Source organism: Oncorhynchus kisutch, unplaced genomic scaffold (assembly GCF_002021735.2).
Source record: "Oncorhynchus kisutch isolate 150728-3 unplaced genomic scaffold, Okis_V2 scaffold1342, whole genome shotgun sequence".
NCBI lineage: Eukaryota > Metazoa > Chordata > Actinopteri > Salmoniformes > Salmonidae > Oncorhynchus > Oncorhynchus kisutch.
In genome coordinates this window covers 50,045-65,474 of record NW_022263287.1, presented here as the reverse complement: position 1 = coordinate 65,474, position 15,430 = coordinate 50,045, and the positions used below count along the sequence as shown (strand labels likewise).

General features: G+C 43.5%; 1 protein-coding gene across 1 annotated transcript; it reads left to right on the top strand.

Annotated features, from left to right (window-relative positions):
* Window positions 1–400: 400 nt before the first annotated feature.
* Window positions 401–3,461, top strand: LOC116366032 (cytochrome P450 2K4-like; the record flags this gene model as incomplete). The annotated part of the gene is made up of 3 exons (XM_031818337.1): window positions 401–613; window positions 2,622–2,763; window positions 2,876–3,461. Coding segments are annotated over 3 exons (543 nt in total), but the record flags the coding sequence as incomplete, so codon positions are not given.
* Window positions 3,462–15,430: the final 11,969 nt, after the last annotated feature.

Genomic DNA, 15,430 nt, shown 5'->3' with positions numbered 1-15,430 from the left:
TGTTGTCTGCCCAATAATGTTAGTACCATGTTATGTGCTGCTACCATGCTGTGTTGTCTTAGGTCTCTCTTTATGTAGTGTTGTGTTCTCTCGTCGTGGTGTGTGTTGTCCTATTTATATTTAACTTATTTTTAATCCCAGTCTTGTCCCTTCAGGAGGCCTTTTGGTAGGCCGTCATTGTATATAAGAATTTGTTCTTAACTGGTTAAATAAAGTCTAAATTGTATTCAGGCTTAAAACTCCATTGTTAACCTGTCTCCTCCCCTTCATTTACACTGATTGAAGTGGATTTAACAAGAGACAGTAAGAGATCATAGCTTTCACCTGGTCAGTCTGTCATGGAAAGAAGAGCAGGTGTTCTTAATGTTTTGTCTACTCAGTGTACATTTCACTGTATTAACTCCAACCCTCCCTCCTTTCTGTCTCAGATCAGGTCCAGGAGGAGATCAGCAGGGTTATAGGAAGTCGTCAAACCTTGGTAGAGGACAGGAAGAACCTGCCCTACACTGATGCAGTGATCCATGAGACCCAGAGACTGGCCAGCATTACACCCATGGCCGTCCCTCACACCACCAGCCGAGATGTCACCTTCCAGGGATATTTCATCAAAAAGGTCAGATACCTGGATATCCAAATCTCTGTGTTTATTTTGTGACCAACTTCAAATTGTATTTTTTCCTGAAGGGAAGTTACAGGTTCAAAAACAATAAAAGAAATGCATTCAAATAGAAGCCCAATCCATTCCCCCCTTCAGTCCCTATCCAACCCCGCATCCTCCTTCTCCACCTGGAAACCATGCCTCCCACCCACCTGTATAAATGTATGGTTGGGATTACAGGATGCCAAGGTCATATTTTTCTATTGTAACATGTGAGCTGGGAGTCAGGAAGCAAGATCAGGGAGTGAATAATTTAATCAATAAACTAAACATAATACAAAACAAGAACAAACAATACACAGACATGAAACAGAAACAGAAACAATAACGCCTGGGAAGGAACCAAAGGGAGTAATATATGGAAGGTAATCAGGGCAGGTGATGGCGTCCAGGTGAGTCTGAGGTGCTGGTGCACGTAATGATGGTGACAGGTGTGTGTGTATAATAATGAGCTGCCTAGTGACCTAGTGCGCCGGAGAGGGAGTATACTTGACATCTAGATTCCAAGAACACAGGATGAGATGTTACTATCCACTTCCAAGAGTTAATGAACAGTGAGCCTGGTGAAATTTGGGGAGCACATCGTCAGTAGTGTACCTTTGGTTCCTAGGGTGTTTCGGCCTTTCACACTATACACCCTCCCCAAAGGCGGCCAGCGACAGGGTGATCAATCCTACGCTTGCGTCCCATTCCCAATTAGTCATAGGAGTTGCCTTGTTGATGATAGCCAACATCCCATGGGACTATGCATGGCAGGGGCGTCCTCCTCCCTGAGTCAAGCATTGTTGACCGCATACCTCCTGGCCCTCTCACTTCGGGGCCCAGCTGGGGTCTTTCCTCTTCATCCAGAGCCACTGACTGCTGCCTTCTGCCGCCTCCGATACAGCTTTGATTGCCGAACGCTGGCTCTGGCCCTTAATTCCAAGGTCTCTAAGCAGTCTGGTTGTAGATGTTGCCACAAAACCTCTGCAGCCCACCTCCACTGGTTGGACTTCTGTGTTCCAGCCATGATGCCGTGCTTCGGCAGCTAGATCGGCATAGCGCAGATGCTTTCGCTCATAAGCCTCATCTACTGAGTCCTCCCAGGGTACTGTGAGCTCAATGATGAAGACCATCTTGAGCGAACGGGACCAGAGCACCATGTCAGGTCTTAGGGTGGTGGTTGCGATCTCCGGAGGAAACACAAGTTGCCGGCCAATGTCAGCTAGCATTTTCCAGTCGCGGGCCAAGCGCAGCTGGTCTCGCTCTAATGGTGTCGAGCCGCGCTTCGGTGGTTTAGCCCCTTCGCGGACAAAGTTTGTCCGTAAGGGGTGTGATGCTGCTGGGATGGTAGGGAGTTGGTGGCAGCTCGCTTGTCCTCCAGGGCGGACGCAAGGTTTTTAAGGACTTGGTTGTGACGCCAAGTGTAGCGTCCTTGGGTGAGGCTTGTTTTACACCCCGTGAGAATGTGCCTGAGGTTGGCTGGCATGGAACAGAGGGCACAGTCCGGATCTTCACCATACCATAACTGTTCCAGTTAAATGATTGTTCAGATTGAATTAGATCTGTGGACCATACTGTTTAAATGGCTAGCTCAGAATATCAGCTTTCCAAAAGTTGTTTATATATTATAGAGATCAGTTCATTTGGGAGCCCAGATAGTGTATTTATAAATCTATCACTGGAAGGTTTGGTAGTTGGGTTTCCCAGGGGACTCTGTAGCAGCATAGCTGACTTTAGTAGTAAATATAGAAAAAAGGAGTTGTATGCATCTTTCAAATCTTGGAATGTTCTCAAACCATTTCTGTCCATGCAAAATGCAAAAAGACGGCATCCAGAGCACAACACATTATTGTGAAATATTGGAGTATGGGCATGCCATAAGTATATATTTCTGCCTGAAGTTTCAATCCATTCCTATTAAACAACGTTTCATCACTTTTACTCTGAAAATAAGGGGTCCTATGCTCCACCCTTACTGCAGGGGACGTCTGTGATTCCTCTACTGACGTCGGTCCTACAGGATGATAGCGAATGGGAGAGCCCCCACACCTTTAACCCCTCACACTTTCTGGATGAGCAGGGAGGATTTGTCAAGAGGGACGCCTTCATGGCCTTCTCTGCAGGTAGATTAACTTCATTATATAACAAATTGTTTAATTGCAAGAAGTAGATCAATTCAGGTTGCCTTTTGGACAGACTTCATGCTATTTTCTGTATATTTGGTCTCTCTCGCAGGTCGTAGGGTGTGTCTGGGGGAGGGTCTGGCCAGGATGGAGCTCTTCTTCTTCTTCACCTCCCTCCTGCAGCGCTTTCGTTTCTCTCCTCCTCCTGGAGTAACAGAGGATGATCTGGATCTCACACCATTACCGGGGTTCACCCTCCACCCTTCACCTCACCAGCTGTGTGCTGTGAGCCGGGTCTGAGATTTGAACATGAAAATATTGGTGGGGCAAAAACTCAATCAAAAAAGCTAAAATGCATCAAAATCACTACACATTAAATGTACAATTATAAAACATTATCCTAGAAATGAGCTTGCGCGACACACAAACATTATTATATTTAGTTTATGATCGGTTCATAGGCTACTTCCAATATCTTTTACATTTAATTACACTGAAGACTACGGTAGTGGAACATATTTTTATAGAGTGAGGTCTATTTTACTTCATTTTCATCATCGGTCTGCAGTATTGCTAAATTGCAAGTATTGCTAAGAGTATTGGGACGCAGTCCAACACGTTCTGAGGGTAGTTGCATCCGCCTGTCTGTTAATAAGATATTCCTGTTAAGAATAAAGCAACAAAGTTTATAAAGCTTCTCCTTCGTTTCAATCATTGCATTGTAAGTTCCATGGGTCATTAAATCAGGGTCTTATCCTGTTCTAACAGTGCCTATTAAATCAGGGTCTTATCCTGTTCTAACAGTGCCTATTAAAACAGGGTCTTATCCTGTTCTAACAGGGCCTATTAAAACAGGGTGTTATCCTGTTCTAACAGTGCCTATTAAAACAGGGTCTTATCCTGTTCTAACAGTGCCTATTAAAACAGGGTGTTATCCTGTTCTAACAGTGCCTATTAAAACAGGGTGTTATCCTGTTCTAACAGTGCCTATTAAAACAGGGTCTTATCCTGTTCTAACAGGGCCTATTAAAACAGGGTGTTATCCTGTTCTAACAGGGCCTATTAAAACAGGGTCTTATCCTGTTCTAACAGGGCCTATTAAAACAGGGTCTTATCCTGTTCTAACAGTGCCTAATAAAACAGGGTGTTATCCTGTTCTAACAGTGCCTATTAAAACAGGGTGTTATCCTGTTCTAACAGTGCCTATTAAACAGGGTGTTATCCTGTTCTAACAGGGCCTATTAAAACAGGGTGTTATCCTGTTCTAACAATGCCTATTAAAACAGGGTCTTATCCTGTTCTAACAGTGCCTAATAAAACAGGGTGTTATCCTGTTCTAACAGTGCCTATTAAAACAGGGTCTTATCCTGTTCTAACAGTGCCTATTAAAACAGGGTCTTATCCTGTTTTAACAGTGCCCATTAAAACAGAATAAATCATTAGAATTCAAATGCTTTTTTGACAACACCCCTTTTGATTTGAATGAAATCTTCCATTCATATTTGCCCATTGTAAAAGTGCTCAGAAAGTGACTTATTAAATAAATATTTTTGTTCCCAAGAAATTTGACGACCTGGTTGTCGATAAACCAAAATACAAATGTATTAGTTGCTGGTATGTACTGCCCCCCCTGCTGCCATGACGGATGCTATTGGTGCTATATTTTGAATGTTTAACACCTGTTCTGTCCTCGGAGTGGGTCATTTTAGGGGATTTGAATCTGGATTGGCCATTCACAGCCTCAGATCAATTTAAGATATGTACTGATTTTACTCTGACTCAATTGATCTCAAAACCCACACTGCTAAATATGAAAAAAACTGAACTGTTCTTTGATTAATTTAATTCTTACTAATAACCCCAAATAATATGTGTCGTGGAGTATTTGCATAACGATCTCAGTGATCATTGTCCCATAGTTTGTATTGGGAATACGAAACAGCAATATACTAATTCTACCATGTTTGATTTAGTCACTGTCTCCTGTATTCCTGACCCTGAGTTGGCTCCAGAAAATGTCTCCTCCATATTAATTCCTCTGGCAGATAAACACGCCACTTTCAAAATATTCAGAGTCAAGGATAGAGTTGAAGTCGGAAGTTGACATACACTTAGGTTGGAGTCATTAAAACTAGTTTTAAATCACTCCACAAATTTCTTGTTAACAAACTATAGTATAGGCAATTCGGTTTAGACATATACTTTGTGCATGACACAAGTCATTTCTCCAAAAATGGTTTACAGACAGATTATTTAACTTATAACTCACTGTATCACAATTCCAGTGGGTCAGAGGTTTACATACACTAAGTTGACTGTGCCTTTAAGTGTGCACAGCTGTGAAAATTCCAGAAAATGATGTCATGGCTTTAGAAGCTTCTGATAGGCTAATTGACAATATTTTAGCCATTTGGAGGTGTACTTGTGGACGTATTTCAAGGCCTACCTTCAAACTCAGTGCCTCTTTGCTTAACATCATGGGAAAATCTAAAGAAATCAGCCAAGACCTCAGAAAAAATAATAGACCTCCACAAGTTTGGTTCATCCTTGGGAGCAATTTGCAAACGCCTGAAGGTACCACGTTCATCTGTACAAATAATAGTACGCAAGTATAAACACCATGGGACCACGCAGCCATCATACCACTCAGGTAGGAGACGCGTTCTGTCTTCTAGAGATGAACGTACTTTGCGAAAAGTGCAAATCAATCCCAGAACAACAGCAAAGGACCTTGTGAAGATGCTGGAAGAAACAGGTACAAAAGTATCTCAATCCACAGTAAAACGAGTCCTATATCGACATAACCTGAAAGGCTGCTCAGCAAGGAAGAAGCTACTGCTCCAAAACAGTCATAAAAAAGCCATAATACGGTTTGCAACTGCAAATGGGGACAAAGATTGTACTTATTGGAGAAATGTCCTCTGGTCTGATTAAAGAAAAATGTAACTGTTTGGCCATAATGACCATTGTTATGTTTCAAGGAAAAAGGGAGAGGCTTGCAAGCCGAAGAACACCATCCCAACCGTGAAGCACGGGGGTGGCAGCATCATGTTGTGGGGGTGCAATTCTGCAGGAGGTTCTGGTGCACTTCACAAAATAGATGGCATCATGAGGCCGGAAAATTATGTAGATTTATTGACGCAACATCTCAAGACATCAGTCAGGAAGTTAAAGCTTGGTCGCAAATAGGTCTTCCAAATGGACAATGACCCCAAGCATACTTCCGAAGTTGGGGCGAAATGGCTTAAGGACAACAAAGTCAAGGTATTGGAGTGGCCATCACAAAGCCCTGACCTCAATCCTATAGAAAATTTGTGGGCAGAACAGAAAAAACGTGTGCGAGCAAGGAGGCCTACAAACCTGACTCAGTTACACCTGCTCTGTCAGGAGGAATGGGCCAAAATTCACCCAACTTATTGTGGGAAGCTTGTAGAAGGCTACCCGAAACGTTTGACCCAAGGTTTTTTGGGGGAGCCTGCATTTGGCTCCATCCATTTTCCCATCAATTTTAACCATCTTCCCTGTCCCTGCTGAAGAAAAGCAGGCCCAAACCATGATGCTGCCACCACCATGTTTGACAGTGGGGATGGTGTGTTCAGAGGTGATGAGCTGTGTTGCTTTTACGCCAAACATAACGTTTTGCATTGTTGCCAAAAAGTTCAATTTTGGTTTCATCTGACCAGAGCACCTTCTTCCACATGTTTGGTGTGTCTCCCAGGTGGCTTGTGGCAAACTTTAAATGACACTTTTTATGGATATCTTTAAGAAATGGCTTTCTTCTTGCCACTCTTCCATAAACGCCAGATTTGTGCCATATACGACTGATTGTTGTCCTATGGACAGAGTCTCCCACCTCAGCTGTAGATCTCTGCAGTTCATCCAGAGTGATCATGGGCCTCTTGGCTGTATCTCTGATCAGTCTTCTCCTTGTATGAGCTGAAAGTTTAGAGGGACGGCCAGGTCTTGGTAGATTTGCAGTGGTCTGATACTCCTTCCATTTCAATATTATCGCTTGCACAGTGCTCCTTGGGATGTTTAAAGCTTGGGAAATCTTTTTGTATCCAAATCCGGCTTTCACAACAGTATCTCGGACCTGCCTGGTGTGTTCCTTGTTCTTCATGATGCTCTCTGCGCTTTTAACGGACCTCTGAGACTATCACAGTGCAGGTGCATTTATACGGAAACTTGATTACACACAGGTGGATTGTATTTATCATCATTAGTCATTTATGTCAACATTGGATCATTCAGAGATCCTCACTGAACTTCTGGAGAGAGTTTGCTGCACTGAAAGTAAAGGGGCTGAATAATTTTGCACGCCCAATTTTTCAGTTTTTGATTTGTTAAAAAAGTCTGAAATATCCAATAAATGTCGTTCCACTTCATGATTGTGTCCCACTTGTTGTTGATTCTTCACCAAAAAATACAGTTTAAATCTTTATGTTTGAAGCCTGAAATGTGGCAAAAGGTCGCAAAGTTCAAGGGGGCCGAATACTTTCGCAAGGCACTGTATGTATTTGAACCCAGGTCTGTTATAACAAGATCCCTGAAGGGATATTCCAGGGTGCATCTCGGGCGCAGAAGACGTGGATGTCGATTATGGCAGCCCCCCGCACCTCTCTGATTCAGAGGGGTTGTGTTAAATGCGGAAGACACATTTCAGTTGAATGAGTTCAGTTGTACAAATGACCAGGTATCCCCTTTACTTTCAATATTCTAAAGTGACCTCATCTCTTTCCTTGCAACACATTGGTCACTGTCACAAAGTATTTTGTCCATATCCTGGTTCCCAACAAAAAACATCTGGGACCAGGCTACTTGGGCGGGACATATCTATTGAAATACACTACAGAATAAAACATTAAAACAACATTAACCAGGTAAAAGCATATACAATGTACCAGAGTTCATTCATCAGTTTGCTTACTGAACTTTTCAAACCTGGTGAAATAGCAAAAAAAATACATACAGTAAGTGAGATAAAACAGATCAAATCTCACAGATCAAATCAACATCAACATGTTTTGTTCTGAAAGCAAAGGATGACTTCATCTTACCTCGCAGAGAGTGCAGTAGGGCTTCTTGAGGTCCAGCTGGAGCATGTTACCAAGCAGGGGCAGCGGCCTCGGTCCTGGAGGCTCCTTCCCCTGTTCCTCAGAGCTGGAACCAGAGGAGCAGAGGTAGAGGACCAGTAGAAACAGCACAGCCCCAGCAGTGTCACCGTGCTGGGAGCCTGAAGGAGAAGACCTCCCATAAGAGCCATGGATCTCCACAAGCAGTGCTGAAAGATCAGACAGTGATGTGGTATTGGGAAAAGTGTGTGCCCAACACAACGACTGGCTTGACATAAGTAGACCACGCCCTCTATAGGGCTCAGGTTTTGCCGAAGAGGAGGGGTTAGGTGTACAGAAAAACAATCTGACTCATTCTAGCAGGTTTAAACAGTAGCCCACAGCTGCCCACAGACCCTTACCAAACCCAATAATGCTCTATTCAATGAAATAGAGGAGTGTTTCTTTGGTAATCTATATCAGACAGAGGTGCTCTTTGAAATGGTAATGAACAGCTAACCATTGTGTAGTCTTAACATTCGGTGTATTCCCCTTGTCCTAAGGGTAAAAATGACCCACCTTCAATAAACCCCTAAAATAAAGCAGCTTAATTTAATTTTAAACCCCTAATCTATTTTTCATGAGGAAACAACCTGTCATTCATCACAAACTTCCTGAATATCTGAGTTTTCCCTCTTCACAATGCAGTATAACTGAATTAAATCAGTGGACCCTCGTTTTTATTACAACACACCTGTCATAATTGTTTTCTTTACTAAAGCAGAGGTTTATTATTATTGTTATTATTGCTAAAGGTACTGCATAGGTGTAAACAAATTCTTTAGCAAGAGATAGTGTCACGCCCTGACCTTAGTTCCTTTTTATGTCTCTATTTTGGTTTGGTCAGGGCGTGAGTTGGGGTGGGCACTTTATGATGTTTTTCTATGTTTTCTATGTGTGTGGCCTGGTATTGTTCCCAATCAGAAGCAGCTGTCTATCGTTGTCTCTGATTGAGAACCATACTTAGATAGCCTGTTCCCACCTGATGTTTGTGGGTAGCTGTTTTGTGTTGTGTCACCTTTCAGGACTGTTTCGATTTTCGTTGTTTCACTTTGTATTTCGTGTTCAGTGATATTCAATTAACATGGACACTTACCACGCTGCGTTTTGGTCCGATCTTTCCTGTTCCTCAGATGAAGAAGATCGTTACAGAACTACCCACCACCAACAGACCCGAGCAGAGGGTTCGGGACTCCTGGACTTGGGAGGTGATATTGGACGGTAAGGAACCCTGGAGTCAGGCTGGGGAATATCGCTGCCCGAAAGCTGAACTGGAGGCGGTGAAAGCGAAGAGGCGGAGATATGAGCTAAGGCAGCCGCAGCACGAGAGGCAGCTCCCAAATATTTTCTTTGGGGGGGGGGGGGGGGGGACAAGGGGAGATTGGCGGAGTCAGGCGATAGTTCTGAGCCAACTCACCGTGCTTACCGGAAGCAGCGTAGTACTGGTCAGGCACCGTGTTATGCGATGAAGCGCACGGTGTCGCCAGTGCGCGCTCATAGCCCGGAGCGCTATAGGCCAGCCCCCCGCAAGTGCCATGCGAGAGTAGGCATCCAGCCAGGGCGGGTTGTGCCAGCCCAGCATGTTTGGTCTCCGGTGCGCCGTTTCGGCCCAGGGTATCCTGCGCCGGCTCGGCGTACCGTGTCTCCAGGGAGCTGAGAGGGTGCTGTTCGTCCTATGCCTGCGCTCCGCCCGTGCCAGGCGTAAGTGGGCATTGAGCCTAATGGAGAGGTGCGAGTGGTAAGCACCAGATCTCCAGTGCTCCCCCACAGCCCGGTTCGACCTGTGCCTGCATTCTGGAGGGGCCGGGCTAAAGTAGGCATTCAGCCTGGAGGAGCCTGGAGGGCTCCAGTGCTCTGGTGTAGCAGAAATGTGCAGAAAGTAGTTTTGAATGCATTTTATTGAAGGGAAACAATAAGTCTTTTTTTGGCAACATAGTGATATATTCTTATATACTGTACAATGAAAAATACAAAATACTAGTCTACTCCCATTTTTTTAAACCATTACCCCCACCCACAGATACAATAGATACAAAAACGTAAAGAACATTAATAAATCAACTGTAATTAGTACATGTAGGACAGTATGCACGTGTGTTTGCACAGACTTTCTAGATGTATATCTCACGTGCAGCGCATAGTATTGGTTTATAAAGTCCTTCTTTGAGGGGCAGAATTGGCATCTCCTCCTCTTGTCTGCTGCAGCCTCAGGTGGATATTATAATATTCAGCCCCTGAACAGCTTATCAAGCATCCAGGTAGGGTTGATCTTGTTCCATATTGAGAAGGCATTGTATGACACATCAATGACGTTATGGAAGATGACCAGGGGCCAGTGGGCAGTCATCCTCCTGCAGTTCCAATCCAATCTCCAATTATTTTAAATGTTACTGGAAATAATTGCATCTGCTATTTAGATGAAAGAATAGTACATTCTCAGCAACTTCTCAGTCATGCAAACACTTTTAATGGCATCCAGCACTTTGGATTTGGAAAGAATGTTATATACCAAACTTTCATAGCACCTTGGCACAAACCAAAATGATCATCAAAATCCAGTCTGAAATCGCAAATTAATGGTGGAGATCTTATAACTCTATGCCTTCTCTTATCGGTTGATATCCATCAATGCCCTGGACCTCACTTTATCACGAACCCCATCAAACGGACTATGCACCCATGTGGTGGATAAAGAGTAACAGCAAAGCTTTGGTATGTTTGGAATGCGCGCAGTGGATTCATTTTAAATGCAGCGATTCTAGCTTTGGGCAAGGGGTCAATGAAGCCTACCGTTGCTGTGGGTGTGCTGTACCCACGGGGTGTGTGAGCATTGAAGGTGGAGTGGGACCAGAGGACTTACCGAGGGTGGAGAGTGCACCGGAGGAGGAGGGGGTCCACAGCAGAGTGGAAGCAACCAGAGGCGAGTGACGGGGGACATGGTGGTGAGGACGATGGAGTGGCACCTGGGGAGGGGTGCTCCATGGCGACAGAGAGGCCACCGGAGGAGGGGGGGTCCACAGCAGAGTGGAAGCAACCAGAGGCGAATGACGGGGGACATGGTGGTGAGTATGATGGAGTGGCACCTGGGGAGGGGTGTTCCATGGCGACAGAGAGGCCACCGGAGGCAGGGCAGTGGGAAGATGGCAGGGCAGTGGGAGGCGAATTACAAGTGGATCGGGAAATCAATGGGGCCTTTGGGAAGAAGGGCTTACATTTTGTGTACTTAAACATCCGAAGTCTACTACCGAAGATTGATGAGATACGCCTGTTGGTTTGCAAATCAGAGGTAGGTGTCTTATGTTTTATTGAGACATGGTTGGATTCATCTGTTTGTGAATCAGAAATTGAGATAGGTAATTACTCTGTCAGGAAGGTTCAGAATTGGAATGGTGAGGGAATATGTGCGTTTGTAATATCAGACATTGCTTATAATGTCAGATCGGATTTAACCAGATTCCAATACTCTACTCAGCAAACTGGATGTAGTCTATCACAGTGCCATCCGTTTTGTTACCAAATCACCTTATACCACCCACCACTGCGACCTGTATGCTCTAGTCGGCTGGCCCTCGCTACATATTCGTCGCCAGGCCCACTGGCTCCAGGTCATCAAAAAGTCTATGGTAGGTAAACTCCACCTTATCTCAGTTCACTGGTCACGATAACAACACCCACCCGTAGCACACGTTCCAGCAGGTATATCTCACTGATCACCCCCAAAGCCAACACCTCATTTGGCCGCCTTTCCTTCCAGTTCTCTGCTGCCAGTGACTGGAAGGAATTGCAAAAATTGCTGAAGTTTGAGACTTTTATTTCCCTCACCAACTTTAAACATCAACTATCTGAGCAGCTAACCGATCGCTGCAGCTGTACATAGTCCATCTGTAAATAGCCCACCCAATCTACCTACCTCATCCCCATACTGTTTTTATTTACTTTTATGCTCTTTTGCACACCAGTATCTCTACTTGCACATCATCATCTGCTCATTTATCACTCCAGTGTTAATCTGCTAAATTGTAATTATTCGCTCCTGTGGCCTATTTATTGCCTACCTCCTCATGCCATTTGCACACACTGTATATAGACCTTCTTTTTTCTACTGTGTCATTGACTTGTTTATTGTGCTATTGGCTTGTTTATTGTTTACTCCATGTGTAACTCTGTGTTGTCTGTGTCACACTGCTATGCTTTATCTTGGCCAGGTCGCAGTTGTAAATGAGAACTTGTTCTCAACTAGCCTACCTGGTTAAATAAAGGTGAAATACAAATTTAAAAACAGCTGATCTGGAGATTGTCTGGCTGGATATCTGCCTTCCCAAAACCAAGCCAATTTTGTTGGGGGTGTGTTATAGGCTGCCCAAGCAGAATGCATTCTATGAAGGTCTTGAAATTGTGTTGTCAAACTGTAATGATTCCCTGTTGAAGGAAATAATTTTGTTGGGGGATTTCAATACTGATGTCTGCAGAAAGAAAAGCCCAACCCACAATGTATTTATGCACTTCTGTAGATCACTTTCTCTGACCCAAATGATAAAAGATCCCACCAGGATATGTGAAACAGGGCAAAGTACAAATGACTTAATATTGGTGTCTGATCAATCTAAAGTATCGCAGAGTGGAGTAATAGTCTATGGAATCAGTGATCATTTTATTACATTTTGCACAAGGAGAATTTGTAATTATATATTTAAGTGTCACAAAACTGTTATAATCTGAGGACTCAAAGAATAATGTGTAGAAAAGTTTAGTGAGGAAGTGGGTAAAATTGACTGGTCATCTGTGCTCGATAGTGTAGGGAAAGACAGTGCCTGGGAAGCCTTTAAATGTAGATTCCTTGATGTGGTGAATGTGATGGCTCCCATTTAGACGGGTCAGGGTAAAGCAGAGATCTAGCCCTTGGTTTAATCATGAGATTCTAGAATCTATCCAAGCAAGGAATAAGGCCTTTCAAAAATGTACAAGAGCAGCATGATTTTGTCCTATATAAACGTCACAGAAATGAAGCACAGAGGAGGATGGATGAAGCACAGAGGAGGATGGATGAAGCACAGAGGAGGATGGATGAAGCACAGAGGAGGATGGATGAAGCACAGAGCAGGATGGATGAAGCTAAGAGGGGTTACTTTGCTGAGAAAATCATTGAAAACAAAAACGACCCTAAAAAGCTTTGGAAATCATTTAAGGAACTAGGCTGTAGTAGTACTACCAAAAACATACTAAACAGTATTGGACTGAACATCAAAGGGGAGATGGTATATGAAAAAGCAAAGGTTTCCAATGAATTAAACTCTTTTTTTTAAACTTCTGTTGCCAGCAAGCTGGTTAGCAAGCTGCCCACCAGTTCTGGTTTGTATGGAAGCAACCAACTCAATACCTATTATGTAGAGTTAGGGGTTCAGCCAAACTCTTTTTCTTTTGCAAAGGTAGTAACAGCCAAAATAGTCAGTATGCTGGCAGAGCTTAAATGCTCCAAAGTCACAGGCCTGGATAATATTCCTGCAAGGTTTCTAATAGATTCTGCTGAGCAAATTGGCCCTTGTATTACACATTTCATTAATCTCACTCTTGAACAAGGTACCTTTCCCAGGGACATGAAACAAGCTAAAGTTATACCTCTATATAAGAAGGGGATGAAGTCTGACCCTGGGAATTATAGGCCTGTATCTATCCTCTGTGTAACATCAAAGATCTCGGAGAGAATTGTACATGAGAAAATATATGAATATGTTAACAGACAGGGTCTAATGTATGATTTTCAGTCAGGTTTTTAGAAAAACATACTCCACTGATTCATGTCTACTTTACTTGACTGACTTCATCAGGAAAGAGATTGATGAGGGAAATCTGTGTGGAATGGTACTGCTTGACCTACAGAAGGCCTTTGATACAGTTAACCACTGTCTCCTAATCTCCAAACTGGAGGCAGTGTCCCTCTAGGCTGGGTAAAGTCCTATTTATCAGTAGAGGTTAATGGTTCACCATCTCAGGCAAAACCAATGAGTTGTGGCGTTCCGCAGTGGAGCGTGCTTGGGCCTCTGCTGTTTTTATTGTATATTAACCATATGAAAGATGCTCGTTCTTGCCGTCTTTTTCTTTATGTGGATGACTGTACACTTCTGGTGTCTCACAAAAGTAAAACTCTGTTGGAGAGCATACTTAGCACAGAGCTTACTAACATTAGCAAATGGCTTCAAGATAATAAGCACTCTCTGCACTTAGCAATTATTTTTGGATCCAGACCTAAAGTGTGTAGGTTGTCTGAAATCAGAGTGGAGTTAGGGGGTGAGGTGCTGACAACTAAAACCTCTGTTAGCTACCTGGGATGTATCCTTGATGGAAGCTTGGGAGGTGTGAGCATGGCCAATAAGGTGCTAGGGAAGGTTAATGCCAGGACTAAGTTTTTGGCTAGAAAGTCCAAGCTGCTTGATAAGGACTCCATGAAAGTGCTAGCTACTGCCCTCATTCAATAACATTTTGATTATGCTAGTACTTCCTGGTTTGGGGCTTATCTAAACTTATCAAATCAAATTTTATTAGTCACATACACATGGTCAGCAGATGTTAATGCGAGTGTAGCGAAATGCTTGTGCTTCTAGTTCCGACAATGCAGTAATAACCAACGAGTAATCTAACTAACAATTTCAAAACTACTACCTTACAGTGAGGCAAAAAAGTATTTAGTCAGCTACCAATTGTGCAAGTTCTCCCACTTAAAAAGATGAGAGAGGCCTGTAATTTTCATCATAGGTACACTTCAACTATGACAGACAAAATGAGAAAACAAATCCAGAAAATCACATTGTAGGATTTTTTATGAATTTATTTGCAAATTATGGTGGAAAATAAGTATTTGGTCACCTACAAACAAGCAAGATGTCTGGCTCTGACAGACCTGTAACTTCTTCTTTAAGAGGCTCCTCTGTCCTCCACTCGTTACCTGTATTAATGGCACCTGTTTGAACTTGTTATCAGTATAAAAGACACCTGTCCATAACCTCAAACAGTCACACTCCAAACTCCACTATGGCCAAGACCAAAGAGCTGTCAAAGGACACCAGAAACAAAATTGTAGACCTGCACCAGGCTGGGAAGACTGAATCTGCAATAGGTAAGCAGCTTGGTTTGAAGAAATCAACTGTGGGAGCAATTATTAGGAAATGGAAGACATACAAGACCACTGATAATCTCCCTCGATCTGGGGCTCCACGCAAGATCTCACACCGTTGGCTCAAAATGATCACAAGAACGGTGAGCAAACATCCCAGAACCACACGGGGGGACCTAGTGAATGACCTGCAGAGAGCTGGGACCAAAGTAACAAAGCCTACCATCAGTAACACACTACGCCGCCAGGGACTCAAATCCTGCAGTGCCAGATGTGTCCCCCTGCTTAAGCCAGTACATGTCCAGGCCCGTCTGAAGTTTGCTAGAGAGCATTTGGATGATCCAGAAGAAGATTGGGAGAATGTCATATGGTCAGATGAAACCAAAATATAACTTTTTGGTAAAAACTCAACTCGTCGTGTATGGAGGACAAAGAATGCTGAGTTGCA